Source organism: Actinia tenebrosa, unplaced genomic scaffold (genome assembly GCF_029948245.1).
Source record: "Actinia tenebrosa isolate PJP-AT-01 unplaced genomic scaffold, QUT_ActTen_1.0 PGA_scaffold4__44_contigs__length_22323623, whole genome shotgun sequence".
Taxonomy (NCBI): Eukaryota; Metazoa; Cnidaria; class Anthozoa; order Actiniaria; family Actiniidae; genus Actinia; species Actinia tenebrosa.
In genome coordinates, this window is record NW_028292581.1 from 5400096 (window position 1) to 5421737 (window position 21642).

General features: G+C 38.7%; 3 protein-coding genes across 3 annotated transcripts; 1 reads left to right on the top strand and 2 right to left on the bottom strand.

Annotated features, from left to right (window-relative positions):
* Nucleotides 1-1471: 1471 nt before the first annotated feature.
* LOC148906914 (uncharacterized) lies at nt 1472-20650 on the bottom strand. Its single transcript, XM_089037039.1, has 5 exons — nt 20616-20650; nt 19958-20075; nt 2462-2791; nt 2003-2281; nt 1472-1841 (listed from the first exon to the last, which is right to left on the bottom strand). Exons 2-5 carry the CDS (start codon nt 20049-20051, stop codon nt 1510-1512), a joined length of 1035 nt encoding a protein of 344 aa, XP_088893165.1. The 5' UTR covers nt 20052-20075; nt 20616-20650; the 3' UTR covers nt 1472-1509.
* Nucleotides 5095-6686, top strand: LOC148906915 (uncharacterized). Its single transcript, XM_089037229.1, has 4 exons — nt 5095-5610; nt 5739-5804; nt 5880-6260; nt 6384-6686. The coding sequence occupies exons 1-4, from the start codon at nt 5353-5355 to the stop codon at nt 6672-6674; spliced, it is 996 nt and encodes a 331-aa protein (XP_088893355.1). The 5' UTR covers nt 5095-5352; the 3' UTR covers nt 6675-6686.
* LOC148906916 (uncharacterized) lies at nt 15505-17096 on the bottom strand. The gene is made up of 4 exons (XM_089037228.1): nt 16581-17096; nt 16387-16452; nt 15931-16311; nt 15505-15807 (listed from the first exon to the last, which is right to left on the bottom strand). The coding sequence occupies exons 1-4, from the start codon at nt 16836-16838 to the stop codon at nt 15517-15519; spliced, it is 996 nt and encodes a 331-aa protein (XP_088893354.1). The 5' UTR covers nt 16839-17096; the 3' UTR covers nt 15505-15516.
* Nucleotides 20651-21642: the final 992 nt, after the last annotated feature.

Here is a 21642-nt window from a genome sequence, read left to right on the forward strand (position 1 = left end):
TTCGACCGTTGGTTGCTTTTATCATCACTTCAAAGTATCAGGGGATATTTACATTCAAATGATGTATCAGTTTTAAACGTGACGCGCAAATTGCATAGTAGATAGCGGGGTAATCCCTTTCTAGCTACATATTCTAACCCAGGGTTCCTTGTGCAGGATCGCTACTAATAAACACGGGCAGTAGTATGTCGCCTTTTTCAGTCCCTGGGCTTAAATGCTTTGGAAATCTAGGGGAGTGGGGGGGGGGGGGGGGGGGGGGGGGGGAGGGGCATTTAATCTGGACGGTGGCGAGAAATAATGAAAGTTAAAATTATGGGGATAAGTTTTATTACTGAATTCGAAGACTAAACGTGTTCTCATGCAATAACCATTGATCGCAGAACGGCACTGAATACAGCTCGGTTTATTTTGCTAATCATTCACTGAGGAATTACGGAAAAGCATTTCTGAGTTCGTTATCCATGAAAGTGCCTTTCTCGGATGGTTTGCAATCCTGGTTAAATGGTGGAAATTTGAAATATAGCTAAATATGGGTATTTCTTACGAGCTCTTTCTAAACCATAGCAGTATACTATTCCTGAGTTTCTTGTCTGATTTATGCCTTTACACCCAACAACTCTCGTATTATCTGCGATACCAATAGCATTTTCTCCTAAAAAAACTACAGACTGCTTGGCACCAGGATCGCAGACAGCTTTCCAGTACCATTTTGGTGCCAGAACTCTTTTGTTGAGCATGATGATATCACCCATTAAACTTCTTGCTTGACCACCTGCGAAGAATTTGAAGGCAGATGAGATGTCGAATATGACTTGTGTTTATCGAAAACACAAAAAAATACGATTCAGACGTCAGGGACGAGCATTTAGCCGTTATGAAGTTTAAGGTATCCATGCGGAAAATTTTCATCCTTTGATTCTTTTGAAAATAGTATTTCTGGATATCATAGTTGTCGTAGAGCCCTTTTTGGCTGTAGGGGTCATAGTCCGCGATGGTAGACTGTGGATTTGGAGCTGAGAACATTAAAGTATCTATCAAGACATGCAAATTCAGTGCTCAAACGAATTGGTTCATATACAGATTTTCGCATTTTGATCCTTTGAGTTGTTTATGTATATTTAACAGCTGGTTGCTTCCATCATCACTTTATGTTAAGGGATCGGACACTTCCATGCAAATGACTATGCATCATGATGCGCAAATGGCATAACTGATAGCAGTTTTAAGGTTTTTCTTGTGTTCTAAGCCGAGTAATCCCTTACCTAGGATACCTTGTCCAGGCTTGCATATCCACGGACAATAGTAATGTGGGGTTGGGACATCTAATGATCTGGAGGGTTTGCGGCGTGGAATCCCAAAACGAAAGTTAAAATCACGGGAATAAGTTTCCTGTATTCAAAGAAACATATCGAGGCTCCATTAGGAGTGATTCTATTCTCAAGCAATAACCAATTCTATTGTAATAGATTAAAATCTCTTTATTTGCTTTGTTCAATATTCACTGAGGAATTACACAAAAGCATTTCTGAGCTCGTTATCCATGAAAGTGCCTTTCTCGGATGGTTTGCAATTTTGGTTAAATGGGGGCCATTTGAAATCTGGGTATTTCTTACGAGCTCCTTCTAAACTATAGCAGTATACTATTCCTGAGTTTCTTGTCTGATTTATGCCGTTACACCCAACAACTCTGGTATTATCTGCGATACCGATGGCATTTTCTCCTAAAAAAACTACAGACTGCTTGGCAACAGGATCGCAGACAGCTTTCCAGTACCATCTTGGTGCCAGAACTCTTTTGTTGAGCTTGATGATATCACCCATTAAATTTCTTGCTTGACCACCTGCGAAGAATTTGAAAGCAAATGAGATGTCGAATACGGCTTGTGTTTATCGAAAACACGAAAATTCGGTCGGTCAGCGACGACACCTTGGTAATGAGAAGTTTTCTACACTTTTCTACTTTACACACTTAATAGGCAAGACTTTCACACATAACACTTACCAACTCCAGTAAATACATAAATGTCCCTTTGGTTGTTTCGGGCACTCGTCCTCACAGCTTCCTCGAGTCCTGCCCAATTTCTACTGTTGAAGTTTTGCCATTGTGGTGCAATGTTGGTCGTTATCATGGTCAAGTAACGCTGATCGTCGTCAGTGAAGTCCGCATTTGGAGTCAGATGTCCCTTGGCGCAAAAATATTGGTTCTGGATATCATAGTTGTCGTAGAGCCCTTTTTGGCTGTAGGGGTCATAGTCCGCAATGGTTGACTGTGGTTTTGGGGCTGAAAACATTAAAGCATCAGTAAAATCAGGGTATGTTTATTGACTATCAAGACAGGTGGATCAGAACTAGTAGAGGCTGAAGGGCTCATTTCAGTCTCAATGTGGCTGGGATGAGAACGAGAGTTATATCCCCCTCCCCTACATTTCCCATATGCAAAATGAACATGCAAAAGTATTACCAAACGCTCCTACGTCTGCCCTCCAGTCAGAGTCTCTTCCACCACCCTGGATATCTCTCCTCACTATGTGACCCGTAAAGTCTGGGATAAGTGTGTTGGTGTTGTAACAAACAGCAAATTGTGCTACAGGTGGTGCTGTGCCATAACAGAGCTGCACGGCTGTTCCTCCTTGTCCTTTACACTGGACTGGTCCACTCAGCACCGCATCTTTGCTTCCTGATGCAGTTGTCCACTTGGTGAAAAGACACTTGTTGATGTCATTGGCAAATGCGTTAATATTCGGGTTGGGGTTGTTGGCTACAACTCTCTTGGAGCCTTGTGCGTGATGATCTGTTGCATTGACAAAAGATATATCACAAATTAGGCCAATTGTTTTCTTTTCGATTCTTTTCCAAGAAAATATAAATCTTGTTTCCTTTATCTTTCCAACAAACCTTTACTTTGCGGCAATATAAAGCTTCAGCCCAGTAGATTATTAAGGAAAAAAGAAATATAACCATGACATAGAATTTGTATAGTTGGGAAAATGCCACTGAAAGGAAAGAATTTGCCATTAACATTCCCGCAAAAAATTTTAGTAAAATGTTTCATTTTATTATTCACTGAAATTTTTTCCTGTGCGCTAATTATGAAAAAATATCATATTATTATCAATATATATAGGGGTGATATATACTTTCCAATGATATGGCTACAGTAAAACCCGCGTTTAAGAAACTACATTGTCTCCAAGCTAGCCTAAAAAGGTTCTTATACAAATGGTGTTTCCTAGAAATTTAGGTTTCTAAACAGGTTCTTATTTTTTTAAGAAAAAAAGGGACTCTATTATTTATATAATAACATACATGAAAAAATAACTCAATTCTGATTGACTTAGAGCAGTGTCATTCAAACGTAATACAGTGCAGAAAAGTGTAACACAGTGCAAATTACAAACGGAATTATCGCTTTTGATTGGATTATGAACAATAGAAAATGATTCTAGCCAATAAGATGACAGATAATTGTGATAAAAAATTTGAGGAAAATTTGAAGCAAATCGAGGGAAAAATTACAACCAAGTAAGCTGATTACTTTGCTTCTAATAGCATTTAGCTTTTCGTTTTTGGTATCGGGAGGGAGAAATGATGCCCGATAAACCATAAGGATGAAAAGTAGCGTGAGCTCTCTTGATGCATGACCGGTGGCCATACTAATCCCTGATCTAATAATAACAATAACAATAATAATAATAATAATAACGATAATAATAATGATAATAATAATGATAATAATATAATAATATAATAGAGCGAATTCGTATATCGCACTTTTACATGCTAATGAATTTTGCTAATATTCAAATGAGCTGTTTTCGAACCAAATATATCCTTGCAAATACTCCCACGAAACTTAACCATCCCAAACCCCAAACATCATATAAATGTATATGCTAACAAAATAAGTGTTTTAATTACGATTTGTTAAATAATCTCTTTAGATATTTTCAAATGAACACAATCTGTGCCGAACTTCAGCTCAGTACAATAACAACATAACAGGCGTTGTTTGTCCTTCAAACATTTACTAAGCAAATTAAAGTCAACCCATTTTAAACTACGTGCTTGTTGAGTAGACCAAAGTTTGCTGCAACGATTCAAGTTTCCTTTCACTATCATCAACACTTTTGTTTCACTTTTACCGTGCAGAGGATATGGGCAGTTCTCAGTGCAGTCTTTGGAACAACCGTATGCGTCTTTCAGCCAAAAATGTTGTAAATTCAACACAGATAGGCTGCAACCAACGTGGGTGTCTCCATATCTGAGATACCGCTTTAAAAGTTTTTATCTCTTTAAACACATGCTCTATTTTAACTCTTCTTTTCGATAGAGCTCGGTTGAACTTTCTGGCACGTTTCCTCCCTCTTTGGTTTAACAGAGGCATCTGTCCTGCACGATTAGGTGTTAGTAGAGCTCCTCCATCAGGATAACCTCTGTCGCCCAACAGTTTAACACCTGGCGGTAAATCTAGGACTAAACCGGGCCCTATAGGCCGCAAGTAGATATGAAGTACCAATTCTACGCCATGTGGATCGTGGATCATGTGGATCGTGGATCAACCCCCCACCCCCATCAGGGTTTTTACAGAGGTGACGTAACGGCTATTCTAAGTGAGGTTCCAGTGAGGTAGGGGGAGGGGTGATCTACATCCAACCATCATGGGAAGACCGGCCGACCGCCCGAGTAGAGGTTCTGATCGAAATCGGGGCCTGGAAAGGTTTGGGGAAGGTGTTTTAAAACACAAATCAAAATCCTTTGTTTAAAAAACGAAGTTTTTGAATTAATGAGCTGACTTCCTTTGTTGGAATGACATGTTTAATTAGCAGACTTAAATGAGAAGCTGTACTCATGTTTTAAGTGGTTTATATCGCCAAAGCCGCCTTTGTCGGAATCACTGACTAATGTTTAATTGGCAGGAAGCTTTTGTTGGAGAGGATTAAATCCTGTGTTTCGGCGACTGGTGGTTAGGAGTTATGAATTAATGAGTCTAGCCTTTAGAAGTCAAAAGACGTTGGACGAGCGTTCTGATTGGGCCTACTTTTGAAGTCTTTTTGTTGGAATGACATGTTTAATTAGCAGACTTAAATAAGAAGCTGTACTTATGTTTTAATTGGTTTATATCGCCTAAACCGCCTTTGTCGGAATCACTGACTAATGTTTAGTTGGCAGGAAGCTTTTGTTGGAGAAGATTAAATCCTGTGTTTCGGCGACTGGTGGTTAGGAGTTATGAATTAATGAGTCTAGCCTTTAGAAGTCATTTTAAGGACTATAAAATCGAAAAATTTCAGACTTTTAGTCACTACAAGCGAACCTTTGAAGAGTGTGGATCAAAACAAGCAAGTAAGTAAAAGGATGGCTTTTCACTGCGACGCATGCGACAAGTCCTTTACAGAAGAGACGAACTTAGTAAGGCACAAAAAGGCTATTCACAGTGGGCGATTATTCACCTGTGAACGATGCGGGAAACAGTTTAATCGGAAGGATGCCCTAAAAAGACATGAACAAGTCTGCGGAGGTGGCTCTTCAAAACGGAAAGTAGAGGAAAAAGAAAACGCCCCACCGATGAAAAAACAGAAGACAATGACCGAGGCAGAAATTATTGAATACGAGGTGAATATAATTCATAATCTAATTTTTGTTATAATCATGTAAACCACAGAATATGTCAATACCTCTACTAACCATAAGATACATAGTTTTTCAAGTCGTCTTATATACCATTTTTTTTTCGATTTCAGTTAGCAAACATACCGGCGGAGATGTATGAAGAATGCGACGGAGAAATTCTGGGGGATAATGAAGTGGTAGGTAAGCCTCTATTATCTTCATATCGGATCTTTGTAGAGTAACTTTTTCTAAGAACTAATTCTTTTCTCTAGGATGATGTACAAATAGGTGGTGGAGAGACTGAAGAATGCGCGCTTGGTGGAAATGTGACCACGTTTAAATATAAACCCAACAAGAATGAAAAATATGATCTGTTGCTCACCCTGCGAGGAAAACGAAAGACCATCATCAAAAAACTGAAAACCCTGCTCAAAAAACATCGCGGGATCAAGTGGTTTCTGTGTGTTAAGGTGAAGATGGTTAAAACTAGCCCCGACGGTCAGGACCAGATCTCAACCCCCCATTTTCGCACCAAATGCTACACTACAGTCAATGATACAGAAATTGAAAAAAACTACGTGCATGGAATGGAAAAGATCAAGAACTCTTTCTTGGAATACCAGAGAGAAGGGTCTGGATGGTTATTGGAAGAGGTAATTAAATTGCACCATCGTTATAGCACAAAGGGGATCACTCGACCGGCGATGATTTTCTGCTGTATGTACATACATTAAAACTGTATATCACCGCTTAATAAAGTATTGTTGCTATCATAGGTGTTGGAAATCGATTTAGGAGTCGCTGCTTACACTCCTCTCGAGGGATCGAGTTACATACCTCTACCCAAGAAGATCAAAGACAAGAAAGCGGTGCTCAACATTCAAAATGAAGATGAAAAATGCTTTTTATGGTCAGTACTAGCGGCGAAACACCCCACTCACTGGAGCCATCACGCAAACCGCGTCAACAATTATCAAAGGTATGAAGCTGAACTAAATATGTCAGGAATCGAGTACCCCGTTAAGATCAATCAAGTGAAAAAATTCGAGAACCAGAATAGAGTATGAAAATAAAGAGCTATTTCCCCTTTACATTACGAAAGAGAAGAAAGAATTACATGTGAATTTGTTACTGTTTTCTCAAGATGACACGCGTCACTACTGTTTAATCAGGGATTTAAGTAGATTGTTGGATAGTATGAGTAGAGATGGGCATAGAAAGTATCACTGTATGTATTGTTTGCATGGCTTTGTCAGGCGAGATTTGTTAGAAGATCACGAACCTCACTGTAGAAAACACGGACCCCAGAAAATCCGACTGCCTGACGAAGACCATACAACACTGTCATACAATGACGTACAAAAACAACTGAAAGTACCTTTTATCATTTATGCAGATTTCGAATCGATTTTAGTGAATTGTGATGATACAGAATTAGACCCTAGTACAAGTTTTACACAAAAAACGCAACATCATATACCCAGTGGGTTTTGTTACAATGTAGTATCTACTGTCGAGCAATATTGCTTCCCGCCTGTTCTCTATCGCGGAGAAGATTGTGTCGATAAGTTTTTAGACTGTTTGATTGAAGAACGAAAGCAGATAGGGGAAATCTTGAAGATGGTAGTACCCATGGACATTAGTGAAGAACAGGAGCGGGAGTTTCAGGCAGCAACCCTTTGTCACATTTGTAATGAGGAATTGGGTGCGGACAGGGTAAGGGATCATGATCATTTGACAGGGGTGTACAGGGGGGCGGCCCACAATGACTGTAACTTGAATTATAAGTTTACAGGAAAGATACCCGTTGTTCTTCACAATCTTCGTGGGTACGACTCACATTTAATTCTACAAAAACTCGGAAAAATCAAGGGGGAGAATATTAGTTGTATACCCAATAATACGGAAAAGTATATTTCATTTTCAGTTGGGGATTTAGTATTCATAGACTCACTTCAGTTTTTGAATAGCTCACTAGAGAAATTAGTAATGAATCTAAGTAAGGAAGGAGATGATAAGTTTAAGACCCTGAAGAAGTATGTGGAGAGTGAGAAGGTATCTCTCTTGTTGAGGAAGGGGGTGTACCCCTATGAATACATGAATAGTTTTGGCAAGTTTGAAGAAACCTGTTTACCCCGTATCGATTGCTTTTATAGTTCGTTGATGGGTAGCACGATTTCACAAGCAGACTACGAACATGCACAGAATGTATTTAGAGAATTTCAGTGTAGGAATCTAGGAGACTACCACGACTTGTATTTGAAATCGGACGTTTTACTGTTAGCAGATGTGTTTGAAAACTTTAGAGAAGTTTGTCTGGAGTACTACCAACTCGACCCAGGTCATTTTTACACCTCTCCCGGTCTTTCTTGGTTAGCATGTTTAAAGATGACTGGCGTGGAGTTGGAATTACTCACAGACCCCGATATGTATCTGTTTTTGGAGGAAGGGTTAAGGAGTGGGATTTCGATGATTACACATCGATTTGCAAGAGCGAATAATCGCTATGTAGAAGGTTATAACCCAGAATTAGAAAATAATTATATCATGTATCTCGACGCAAACAATCTCTACGGTTGGGCTATGTCTGAAGCGCTCCCTGTTAACAACTTTGGATGGTTGAGTGACCCGGAAGTGGACGAACTTCGCGAGAACCTCATGACCATCCCTGTAGACGGAGGTGAAGGATATATACTGGAAGTGGACCTCAGCTACCCCAAAGAACTACACGATTTTCATAATGACTACCCCCTAGCACCAGAAAGGCGAAAGGTAACAGAGGAAATGCTCTCTCCCTACTGTCAGCAACTTCTTGAGGACCTGAACCTTGGCGGTGCTCCCACAGACAAACTGGTACCTAACTTGAACGATAAGACGAAGTACGTTCTTCATTACCGCAACCTGAAACAGTACTTGTCACTGGGTATGAAACTGGAAAAAGTACACCGAGTGTTGGGGTTTGACCAATCTCCCTGGCTAAAGAAATACATCGACTTCAATACCGAAAAACGGAAAAATGCAAGAAATGACTTTGAAAAAGACTTTTTCAAGTTGATGAACAACAGCGTGTTTGGCAAGACCATGGAGAACTTGAGAAAGCGAGTGAATGTCAAACTGATCAACACGGAAAAGCAGCTCAAAAAACTGACAGCATCACCCCTCTTTGACTACTTCAGAATCTTTGATGAAAACTTGGTGGCAGTCAACATGAAGAAACCATCACTTTATTTAAATAGACCTATTTACATCGGGTTCAGTATTTTAGAATTGTCTAAAACCCTGATGTACGACTTTCATTATAATTACATCAAGCAGAAATACAGTACCCAGGCAACCCTACTGTTTACAGACACAGATTCCCTGTGTTATAACATCAAGACAGAGGACATCTACCAAGATATGTTTCAAGACCTTGACCTATTTGACACCTCAGAGTACCCTAGAGACCACACCCTCTATAGTACAACAAACAAGAAGGTGATTGGTAAGATGAAGGACGAGACCCATGGGCTACCCATCAAAGAGTTTGTGGGTCTACGACCAAAAAATGTACTCTCTTCTCTACGCTGAGGATGGCCGTGAGGTTGAGAAAAAAACTGCTAAGGGAATTGCGAAACAGGTGACGAAGCGGGATATCAGACATACCCACTATAGAGATTGTTTGCTTAAGCGAAAGAGAACCATGGCTAACATGAAACAAATACGTAGCTATAAGCATCAAGTATTTACAATAAACCTAAACAAAGTGGGTCTTAGCCCCTATGATGATAAGCGCTACATCTTAGAGGATGGGGTGACTACTATAGCTCATGGTCATTACAAGACCAATGTAATATAATGGTACATTTATGATTGATACGTGTAAATAAACAATTGTAAAGTACAAAGTGATGTCTATTGTCTCTCGCACGCTTCAGCCTTCATACAGATGTAGCCGCATAAATTTCGATCTCACTACCACTAGATTCACTGCTTGCACTACGGAAGGGTCTTGTTTCCTCAAGTGTGTAGAGTTCTAGAGGAGGGTCGATGAGGGGATGAGGGTTATGTAATTTCCAAAGATGATGAATAATGCTAGAAATGATGATTACCACCACGATGATGAGCACGGTTCCCACAACAACATAGATGTATAATGTTTCTGACATAACTTTAGAGCTTTTTGGTCTTGAAAACGGAGAGGGTGTGTTGTATTTAGATTTGTGAACTGAAGATGACTGTACAGTACATGAAGAGCTTAGGGTGGGTTGAACTATATTGATGGTTGTTTTCTGGTTGGATGTACTTGGGATGGTGGAAAGAAATACTACAGGAGATTGAGTGTTTGAATTCAGACTTGAATAGGATTGTGAAGATGTAACTATGTATGAAGGACTTGTAATTGGATTTGATGATGTAGGTGAAATCATATTTATCGACGAGATGGAGTTTGTGAAGGCGCTTGATGGTGTGGTAGAAATACAATCTGTTTTGAAAGTCAAGAAAACCGGGAACTTCTGATTAGAAAACATAAGACAATCCAAAGGATTACCTCTTAGATCGATGAATGTGATGTTGGAGTTTTGGAGGCTGGAAGTATTGTTTAAGTAGATAATATGATTGTCTCTTAGAGAAATGCTTGAATACTTGTCCAGTGTTTGGAAACTTGGAAGTTTTGCCAGGCTTAATCCGGAACAGTCAATCAGACCAAGACTTGGTAGACAGATGCACCTTTCATAACAATCACTTCCAGCCTGCGCTGGGATAACAAATACCAACAAGGGGGCTAAAAACAGCATATTGAGTGTGTCTTGCTTTCCCACACTTAGTGATAAAGTTTACCGAAAGTATGTAAGCCGAGTAGTCATTCATCTTCATAAAAACATGTCAATCAATTTTAAGTTAGAGATACCGATCTGATAAGAGCCTTTGTTATTTTTATTTAGAGTTTTTAAAAACATGTCCCGGTGGTCTCAAATTGTCCCTATGATAGTACTAAATTGTCCCTGTCTTAACAGTTAAAATGTCCCCGTTTTATCAAATTGTCCCTGTGATAGTACTAAATTGTCCCTGTATTGTCAAAATATCCCTGTGATAGTACTAAATTGTCCCTGTAATATCAAAATGTCCCTGTCTTAACAGTTAAAATGTCCCCGTTTTATCAAATTGTCCCTGTCTTAACAGTTAAAATGTCCCGGTTTTATCAAACTGTCCCTGTAATTTCAAAATGTCCCGGTTATCAAACTTAAACAAAAAGTAAAAATAAAAAATAAAAAATTATAACATATAAAATGTCATGTCCCCAAAATATTGAAGCATTCATCATGGTAACGCGATACCCTAAAGATTGTCCTGTACCAGGGTGTTTAAAAACAAATCTAGTCAAACTTTCTAATCATTTAGCAAATGTGCATTTCATGTCTAAAGAAGAAAGAAAACCCTACCTTCAAGAGGCAAGACTTTTTTTCAAAGAATATAAAAATGTGAAATGTGAAAATTGTGATGAGGGACTAGATTACTCTCTAAAGTGTTCACATTTTTATATTCTTTGAAAAAAAGTCTTGCCTCTTGAAGGTAGGGTTTTCTTTCTTCTTTAGACATGAAATGCACATTTGCTAAATGATTAGAAAGTTTGACTAGATTTGTTTTTAAACACCCTGGTACAGGACAATCTTTAGGGTATCGCGTTACCATGATGAATGCTTCAATATTTTGGGGACATGACATTTTATATGTTATAATTTTTTATTTTTTATTTTTACTTTTTGTTTAAGTTTGATAACCGGGACATTTTGAAATTACAGGGACAGTTTGATAAAACCGGGACATTTTAACTGTTAAGACAGGGACAATTTGATAAAACGGGGACATTTTAACTGTTAAGACAGGGACATTTTGATATTACAGGGACAATTTAGTACTATCACAGGGATATTTTGACAATACAGGGACAATTTAGTACTATCACAGGGACAATTTGATAAAACGGGGACATTTTAACTGTTAAGACAGGGACAATTTAGTACTATCATAGGGACAATTTGAGACCACCGGGACATGTTTTTAAAAACTCTAAATAAAAATAACAAAGGCTCTTATCAGATCGGTATCTCTAACTTAAAATTGATTGACATGTTTTTATGAAGATGAATGACTACTCGGCTTACATACTTTCGGTAAACTTTATCACTAAGTGTGGGAAAGCAAGACACACTCAATATGCTGTTTTTAGCCCCCTTGTTGGTATTTGTTATCCCAGCGCAGGCTGGAAGTGATTGTTATGAAAGGTGCATCTGTCTACCAAGTCTTGGTCTGATTGACTGTTCCGGATTAAGCCTGGCAAAACTTCCAAGTTTCCAAACACTGGACAAGTATTCAAGCATTTCTCTAAGAGACAATCATATTATCTACTTAAACAATACTTCCAGCCTCCAAAACTCCAACATCACATTCATCGATCTAAGAGGTAATCCTTTGGATTGTCTTATGTTTTCTAATCAGAAGTTCCCGGTTTTCTTGACTTTCAAAACAGATTGTATTTCTACCACACCATCAAGCGCCTTCACAAACTCCATCTCGTCGATAAATATGATTTCACCTACATCATCAAATCCAATTACAAGTCCTTCATACATAGTTACATCTTCACAATCCTATTCAAGTCTGAATTCAAACACTCAATCTCCTGTAGTATTTCTTTCCACCATCCCAAGTACATCCAACCAGAAAACAACCATCAATATAGTTCAACCCACCCTAAGCTCTTCATGTACTGTACAGTCATCTTCAGTTCACAAATCTAAATACAACACACCCTCTCCGTTTTCAAGACCAAAAAGCTCTAAAGTTATGTCAGAAACATTATACATCTATGTTGTTGTGGGAACCGTGCTCATCATCGTGGTGGTAATCATCATTTCTAGCATTATTCATCATCTTTGGAAATTACATAACCCTCATCCCCTCATCGACCCTCCTCTAGAACTCTACACACTTGAGGAAACAAGACCCTTCCGTAGTGCAAGCAGTGAATCTAGTGGTAGTGAGATCGAAATTTATGCGGCTACATCTGTATGAAGGCTGAAGCGTGCGAGAGACAATAGACATCACTTTGTACTTTACAATTGTTTATTTACACGTATCAATCATAAATGTACCATTATATTACATTGGTCTTGTAATGACCATGAGCTATAGTAGTCACCCCATCCTCTAAGATGTAGCGCTTATCATCATAGGGGCTAAGACCCACTTTGTTTAGGTTTATTGTAAATACTTGATGCTTATAGCTACGTATTTGTTTCATGTTAGCCATGGTTCTCTTTCGCTTAAGCAAACAATCTCTATAGTGGGTATGTCTGATATCCCGCTTCGTCACCTGTTTCGCAATTCCCTTAGCAGTTTTTTTCTCAACCTCACGGCCATCCTCAGCGTAGAGAAGAGAGTACATTTTTTGGTCGTAGACCCACAAACTCTTTGATGGGTAGCCCATGGGTCTCGTCCTTCATCTTACCAATCACCTTCTTGTTTGTTGTACTATAGAGGGTGTGGTCTCTAGGGTACTCTGAGGTGTCAAATAGGTCAAGGTCTTGAAACATATCTTGGTAGATGTCCTCTGTCTTGATGTTATAACACAGGGAATCTGTGTCTGTAAACAGTAGGGTTGCCTGGGTACTGTATTTCTGCTTGATGTAATTATAATGAAAGTCGTACATCAGGGTTTTAGACAATTCTAAAATACTGAACCCGATGTAAATAGGTCTATTTAAATAAAGTGATGGTTTCTTCATGTTGACTGCCACCAAGTTTTCATCAAAGATTCTGAAGTAGTCAAAGAGGGGTGATGCTGTCAGTTTTTTGAGCTGCTTTTCCGTGTTGATCAGTTTGACATTCACTCGCTTTCTCAAGTTCTCCATGGTCTTGCCAAACACGCTGTTGTTCATCAACTTGAAAAAGTCTTTTTCAAAGTCATTTCTTGCATTTTTCCGTTTTTCGGTATTGAAGTCGATGTATTTCTTTAGCCAGGGAGATTGGTCAAACCCCAACACTCGGTGTACTTTTTCCAGTTTCATACCCAGTGACAAGTACTGTTTCAGGTTGCGGTAATGAAGAACGTACTTCGTCTTATCGTTCAAGTTAGGTACCAGTTTGTCTGTGGGAGCACCGCCAAGGTTCAGGTCCTCAAGAAGTTGCTGACAGTAGGGAGAGAGCATTTCCTCTGTTACCTTTCGCCTTTCTGGTGCTAGGGGGTAGTCATTATGAAAATCGTGTAGTTCTTTGGGGTAGCTGAGGTCCACTTCCAGTATATATCCTTCACCTCCGTCTACAGGGATGGTCATGAGGTTCTCGCGAAGTTCGTCCACTTCCGGGTCACTCAACCATCCAAAGTTGTTAACAGGGAGCGCTTCAGACATAGCCCAACCGTAGAGATTGTTTGCGTCGAGATACATGATATAATTATTTTCTAATTCTGGGTTATAACCTTCTACATAGCGATTATTCGCTCTTGCAAATCGATGTGTAATCATCGAAATCCCACTCCTTAACCCTTCCTCCAAAAACAGATACATATCGGGGTCTGTGAGTAATTCCAACTCCACGCCAGTCATCTTTAAACATGCTAACCAAGAAAGACCGGGAGAGGTGTAAAAATGACCTGGGTCGAGTTGGTAGTACTCCAGACAAACTTCTCTAAAGTTTTCAAACACATCTGCTAACAGTAAAACGTCCGATTTCAAATACAAGTCGTGGTAGTCTCCTAGATTCCTACACTGAAATTCTCTAAATACATTCTGTGCATGTTCGTAGTCTGCTTGTGAAATCGTGCTACCCATCAACGAACTATAAAAGCAATCGATACGGGGTAAACAGGTTTCTTCAAACTTGCCAAAACTATTCATGTATTCATAGGGGTACACCCCCTTCCTCAACAAGAGAGATACCTTCTCACTCTCCACATACTTCTTCAGGGTCTTAAACTTATCATCTCCTTCCTTACTTAGATTCATTACTAATTTCTCTAGTGAGCTATTCAAAAACTGAAGTGAGTCTATGAATACTAAATCCCCAACTGAAAATGAAATATACTTTTCCGTATTATTGGGTATACAACTAATATTCTCCCCCTTGATTTTTCCGAGTTTTTGTAGAATTAAATGTGAGTCGTACCCACGAAGATTGTGAAGAACAACGGGTATCTTTCCTGTAAACTTATAATTCAAGTTACAGTCATTGTGGGCCGCCCCCCTGTACACCCCTGTCAAATGATCATGATCCCTTACCCTGTCCGCACCCAATTCCTCATTACAAATGTGACAAAGGGTTGCTGCCTGAAACTCCCGCTCCTGTTCTTCACTAATGTCCATGGGTACTACCATCTTCAAGATTTCCCCTATCTGCTTTCGTTCTTCAATCAAACAGTCTAAAAACTTATCGACACAATCTTCTCCGCGATAGAGAACAGGCGGGAAGCAATATTGCTCGACAGTAGATACTACATTGTAACAAAACCCACTGGGTATATGATGTTGCGTTTTTTGTGTAAAACTTGTACTAGGGTCTAATTCTGTATCATCACAATTCACTAAAATCGATTCGAAATCTGCATAAATGATAAAAGGTACTTTCAGTTGTTTTTGTACGTCATTGTATGACAGTGTTGTATGGTCTTCGTCAGGCAGTCGGATTTTCTGGGGTCCGTGTTTTCTACAGTGAGGTTCGTGATCTTCTAACAAATCTCGCCTGACAAAGCCATGCAAACAATACATACAGTGATACTTTCTATGCCCATCTCTACTCATACTATCCAACAATCTACTTAAATCCCTGATTAAACAGTAGTGACGCGTGTCATCTTGAGAAAACAGTAACAAATTCACATGTAATTCTTTCTTCTCTTTCGTAATGTAAAGGGGAAATAGCTCTTTATTTTCATACTCTATTCTGGTTCTCGAATTTTTTCACTTGATTGATCTTAACGGGGTACTCGATTCCTGACATATTTAGTTCAGCTTCATACCTTTGATAATTGTTGACGCGGTTTGCGTGATGGCTCCAGTGAGTGGGGTGTTTCGCCGCTAGTACTGACCATAAAAAGCATTTTTCATCTTCATTTTGAATGTTGAGCACCGCTTTCTTGTCTTTGATCTTCTTGGGTAGAGGTATGTAACTCGATCCCTCGAGAGGAGTGTAAGCAGCGACTCCTAAATCGATTTCCAACACCTATGATAGCAACAATACTTTATTAAGCGGTGATATACAGTTTTAATGTATGTACATACAGCAGAAAATCATCGCCGGTCGAGTGATCCCCTTTGTGCTATAACGATGGTGCAATTTAATTACCTCTTCCAATAACCATCCAGACCCTTCTCTCTGGTATTCCAAGAAAGAGTTCTTGATCTTTTCCATTCCATGCACGTAGTTTTTTTCAATTTCTGTATCATTGACTGTAGTGTAGCATTTGGTGCGAAAATGGGGGGTTGAGATCTGGTCCTGACCGTCGGGGCTAGTTTTAACCATCTTCACCTTAACACACAGAAACCACTTGATCCCGCGATGTTTTTTGAGCAGGGTTTTCAGTTTTTTGATGATGGTCTTTCGTTTTCCTCGCAGGGTGAGCAACAGATCATATTTTTCATTCTTGTTGGGTTTATATTTAAACGTGGTCACATTTCCACCAAGCGCGCATTCTTCAGTCTCTCCACCACCTATTTGTACATCATCCTAGAGAAAAGAATTAGTTCTTAGAAAAAGTTACTCTACAAAGATCCGATATGAAGATAATAGAGGCTTACCTACCACTTCATTATCCCCCAGAATTTCTCCGTCGCATTCTTCATACATCTCCGCCGGTATGTTTGCTAACTGAAATCGAAAAAAAAATGGTATATAAGACGACTTGAAAAACTATGTATCTTATGGTTAGTAGAGGTATTGACATATTCTGTGGTTTACATGATTATAACAAAAATTAGATTATGAATTATATTCACCTCGTATTCAATAATTTCTGCCTCGGTCATTGTCTTCTGTTTTTTCATCGGTGGGGCGTTTTCTTTTTCCTCTACTTTCCGTTTTGAAGAGCCACCTCCGCAGACTTGTTCATGTCTTTTTAGGGCATCCTTCCGATTAAACTGTTTCCCGCATCGTTCACAGGTGAATAATCGCCCACTGTGAATAGCCTTTTTGTGCCTTACTAAGTTCGTCTCTTCTGTAAAGGACTTGTCGCATGCGTCGCAGTGAAAAGCCATCCTTTTACTTACTTGCTTGTTTTGATCCACACTCTTCAAAGGTTCGCTTGTAGTGACTAAAAGTCTGAAATTTTTCGATTTTATAGTCCTTAAAATGACTTCTAAAGGCTAGACTCATTAATTCATAACTCCTAACCACCAGTCGCCGAAACACAGGATTTAATCTTCTCCAACAAAAGCTTCCTGCCAACTAAACATTAGTCAGTGATTCCGACAAAGGCGGTTTAGGCGATATAAACCAATTAAAACATAAGTACAGCTTCTTATTTAAGTCTGCTAATTAAACATGTCATTCCAACAAAAAGACTTCAAAAGTAGGCCCAATCAGAACGCTCGTCCAACGTCTTTTGACTTCTAAAGGCTAGACTCATTAATTCATAACTCCTAACCACCAGTCGCCGAAACACAGGATTTAATCCTCTCCAACAAAAGCTTCCTGCCAATTAAACATTAGTCAGTGATTCCGACAAAGGCGGCTTTGGCGATATAAACCACTTAAAACATGAGTACAGCTTCTCATTTAAGTCTGCTAATTAAACATGTCATTCCAACAAAGGAAGTCAGCTCATTAATTCAAAAACTTCGTTTTTTAAACAAAGGATTTTGATTTGTGTTTTAAAACACCTTCCCCAAACCTTTCCAGGCCCCGATTTCGATCAGAACCTCTACTCGGGCGGTCGGCCGGTCTTCCCATGATGGTTGGATGTAGATCACCCCTCCCCCTACCTCACTGGAACCTCACTTAGAATAGCCGTTACGTCACCTCTGTAAAAACCCTGATGGGGGTGGGGGGTTGATCCACGATCCACATGATCCACGATCCACATGGCGTAGAATTGGTACTTCATATCTACTGCCGCATTAACCTATAAGCAGTCGCATCATGTGTGCTACCCAAGAAGCCAGCCTAAAGAAACCGAATATGGCCCTCATTATCCATTACAAATTGAGTGTTTAGGCGGTGATAGTGCCCATGGCCACCGTAAAATGGTCTTTGAGGCTCCGCCAGAGGGCAATAAATCTCAGGCGGGGTTGCATCTATAGCACCGACGGCATTTGGTAACTCTGGCCAGCTGCCCATTAGATTTCTCCACTCCGCGAGGTTTGGCCAGGTGATTTGATTTTGAAAATATCTCCACATTACTGGTAACGTTCTGTAAATAATGCGGATAACGGACGTAGGGTCTATATCAAACCACAGTGCTAAAGTGTCTATACGAGAATATTTACGTAATCACGTCATCACAAGCAGAACTTGGTTAACTACGTTTATTTTCAGTCTCCTCTGGCGGACACGGGGTTGCCCGTCTAATCTTAAGTTCTGCAAGGTTGGGAGGATATCGTTCGCAAGTCTGAGAAACGACACAGGAGTTTCACCAGTGTTCCGCCAGAAGAGGTGCGCTTGCCTTGACATAAGAGAAAACACATCTCTACCACGAAATATACTTCCCCGTGAAAATTCTCAAAAAGACGATGTTATAAGGGAGACAGATTTTGTTGAGGTATGGGCCTAATAAAGGCGACAAACAGCAATATCCAGGCGACTATATTTAAAAGAACTACTCGGACTTGCTGCGCATCCATGCTGCATGAACTGCTGAGCGAAGATGCGCATTCCAACATAAAACACGGCATTTTTCATGCCATTCGCACGTGAATCATCACGCGTGCGCTATAAATTTACATTTTGCGCTTGCTGTGTACGGAGCAAGAGGATTCATATTTACACTCAGCTGACTACTTTCGAATTTCTAATAAACGAATTGTGCAGCAAACGTGCCAGGTCAGTATCTAAACATATAACTTTTGTGTTGGTACTTTAGATATCAACCCTCAACCATACTTAGTTTGCTGTTTATTACGAATTTTATTTCCCTCCAAGAAAAGTCGGGGCGGAATTGGAGAGACAGAAAAGTGTTGTTCTCGAATGTTACGACACTCTTAACAGCAAAGGATGGAAAGAGCTTGTCTTGACAGCACGACAGAAAATTGGAGAGATAGCAGCAAGCATGCCACAACACGTAGTTAACCTGTATTTAACTCAAACAGACGAGTCCCTGACCAGACGCATGCAAAACATAGTAAAAAGTCATGCAGCAGCCCTATAGCCCCGAGTCAGGAGAGATTGGAACGGAGAAACAATTTCTATTTTCAAATCAAGCCAGATATTCAAGAAAAATGCCACCAGATGAGAGAAGGGCTGAAGCCCTCAAGGTAAGGCTGGATCAGAATTTTGCTGATTCATCTCCTAGCGAAGACGAGAGTATCGAACCTTTTGCTGATTCATCTCCTAGCGAAGACGAGAGTATCGAACCTTCTGCTAAGAAGAAGAGGAAAGTAGACACAGCGAAAAAAGCTAACCTCGCACATGCAAAGATGTGCGAAAAAGCTATGAGCACGATGGAGAATGTCAATCAGCTTTTTCTGAAAGTAGACAAAAACATCAGTGATCAGAACGGAACAAAACCCTAAACAGAGAGACTTTTCAAGTAAAAACTGTAGAAATTCGTCGAAGAAATGTAGAATGATTCATTTGAATGAATTGAAACTTTCATGTTTTGTTAATAAAATAATGGATATAAAATGTTCTAATTTCCCTATAACGTCATACAGTTGTGCAGTGTTTCCAATTCGTGTCTTTTTTAATTATTGTTTTTGTATTTGAATATTAGCAGACCTCATTAGCATGCTAAAGTGTGATATACGAATTCGCTCTAATAATAACACAACACTGTTCTATAGAGATGTATAAGTGTATAGAAATGTTGTTAACCTAAAAGACATTACCAGGGGTTTGGTTTGTTTTCCTTTACTATTGTAAAGCTTATTTTCTTCGATTTAGAAATTTTTAGTTTTGACTCTATTTGACAAAATAAGAACCTGCTTTGACGTTTTAGCCTAAAACAGGTTCTTATCTAAAGGAGGCCTAAAGGGAAATTTTTTTACCTTAGAGGTTTTTAAAATCTAGTTTCTCATACGCCGGTTTTTACTGTAATTCATCTACTGGAAATATGAAATTTAGGATTGAATAGGACGGCAACAGTCATTTGTAAAAAACATCACCTACATTTTTGCAATGATGAGAAACGTTTTCCCCCTGAAATTAAAGCGACATTTACCTTTTTTCTTTTCTTTTCTCTTGCTCGACATAGTGGCATTTTTCACCATCAGTCCAATGGTTACCACAAATAAGAAAATACGTGTTGCCTTCATCGTTTGAATGGACCTTAAGTTTACCTATGACCAGTCAAAAAACCGACACCTTGGGTTTCTAATATTCACCTAAAATTGTAAAAACTTTGTTGTGCGTGATCAAGTTATCAAAAATCAAATCAATTTATTAATTCAAAAAAACAAAAAACAAAAAAACAAACAAACAAAAAAAAAACCACAAAAAACAAAACAACAAAACAAAACAAAAAAACAAAAAAACCCAAAAAACATCCATCATTTGAATCACAGCGCCAAAGAGATAAGAGATTATAAACCCTATCCAGAATGTCTTCTAATATCGAATTGGAAGTAATATCGTTTTGCCGTTAGTTATTTCAATATTGCAGATTTTTATTTTTTTCCTTACACTTTTGGTATTCCACTCATTTCAATAAAAAATATTTCAATGAGTTATTAAAAATGTCAAAATGTCATTGCATCAATCCATTCATTGCTTCCTTTTCACCTTTGTAATCAAAAATTGTTTACATCAAATTAGTAATCACAATTATGCAAAGAAGAAAATAAAAAAGTGAAGGAAAGGCTGCAGAACTAAACTATTACCTCTATCGAGCTCTTAAAAATGACCTCTACCCTGTTGAAACCGTATTGCCGTGATGAATGGAGAGAATATAATGGAAAATCAATAGCAGTCGAACTTCGTTAAATAGTAAATTATTAATAAAGAATTTGGAATTTAATTGTAGGTACTAATTATAGAGGCCATGTTTTCTAAGTGAACAACCAGAGAGCAACTGGTGACAACGATAGAGCAAGTAGAAAATATTTGACGCGAAAAAAAAAAAAAAAAAAAAAAAAAAGGAATGCGATGAAAATTAAAACTTTAACGCGTCAATTAATTACGACTAAAGGAAGAAAACGATGAATGCGAATATGGCCGCCATTGATTTTTTAAACTAAAGACTAGATGAAAGCTAGCAGCATATTCAGAAGAGCAAGCAAAAATATATGATAATTTTTGGAAAGTTTAATTGTTCATTATATATCAGCAACATAGCAATGACTTTATCTGGAATCAAAGATTTGTATTAAGTGATGAATGGCAAGCCTCGTCCCTCACCTACAAAAAATAAACAGGCTATACCAACAGCAAAACTCCAACACCTCCTACTCGAAACAAACAAAGAAATAAAACAAAATATAACCGGATGAATTCATAACAGATACCTTCTCAACAAATAATTTTTTTTAACTGACTAATACGTTTCTGAACATACGAGGAATCCATTGAATTTTAGTTTAAATTTCAAATTAACTTTCTTGACGCTTTAATTAAGATTTCCATATGTTGCATATGAAAATTACATTTAAGAATGGTTATGGCTCTTGGTCATTTTGCTTGGCGCGCGAAGACTGCCTTAATTGTGCTGATTTGCAACAATTTGTAAGGTAGTCAAATGAAACGGATTCTTTTTAATAATGGCGGGTACTCAATGCTGGCAAACACTGATATAGTTTTTCATACGCAGCCTACATATACCAAGTGAAAGAGCACACACACATAAAACCGACCATTAAAAAAAATAAAATTGAATGGCAAATCAGTAATAAAACAAAATATATTGGATAT

Coding starts and splice junctions, on each gene's coding strand:
- LOC148906915 (XM_089037229.1), top strand. CDS start 5,353: ATGGCTTTTCACTGCGACGCATGCGACAAGTCCTTTACAGAAGAGACG. Junction 5,805..5,879: donor TTCTGGGGGATAATGAAGTG/GTAGGTAAGCCT, acceptor TCTTTTCTCTAG/GATGATGTACAAATAGGTGG. Junction 6,261..6,383: donor CTGGATGGTTATTGGAAGAG/GTAATTAAATTG, acceptor TTGCTATCATAG/GTGTTGGAAATCGATTTAGG.
- LOC148906916 (XM_089037228.1), bottom strand. CDS start 16,838: ATGGCTTTTCACTGCGACGCATGCGACAAGTCCTTTACAGAAGAGACG. Junction 16,453..16,580: donor CAGAAATTATTGAATACGAG/GTGAATATAATT, acceptor TTTCGATTTCAG/TTAGCAAACATACCGGCGGA. Junction 15,808..15,930: donor CTGGATGGTTATTGGAAGAG/GTAATTAAATTG, acceptor TTGCTATCATAG/GTGTTGGAAATCGATTTAGG.
- LOC148906914 (XM_089037039.1), bottom strand. CDS start 20,051: ATGAAGGCAACACGTATTTTCTTATTTGTGGTAACCATTGGACTGATG. Junction 2,282..2,461: donor GGCAGACGTAGGAGCGTTTG/GTAATACTTTTG, acceptor TAATGTTTTCAG/CCCCAAAACCACAGTCAACC. Junction 1,842..2,002: donor TTATGTATTTACTGGAGTTG/GTAAGTGTTATG, acceptor AATTCTTCGCAG/GTGGTCAAGCAAGAAATTTA.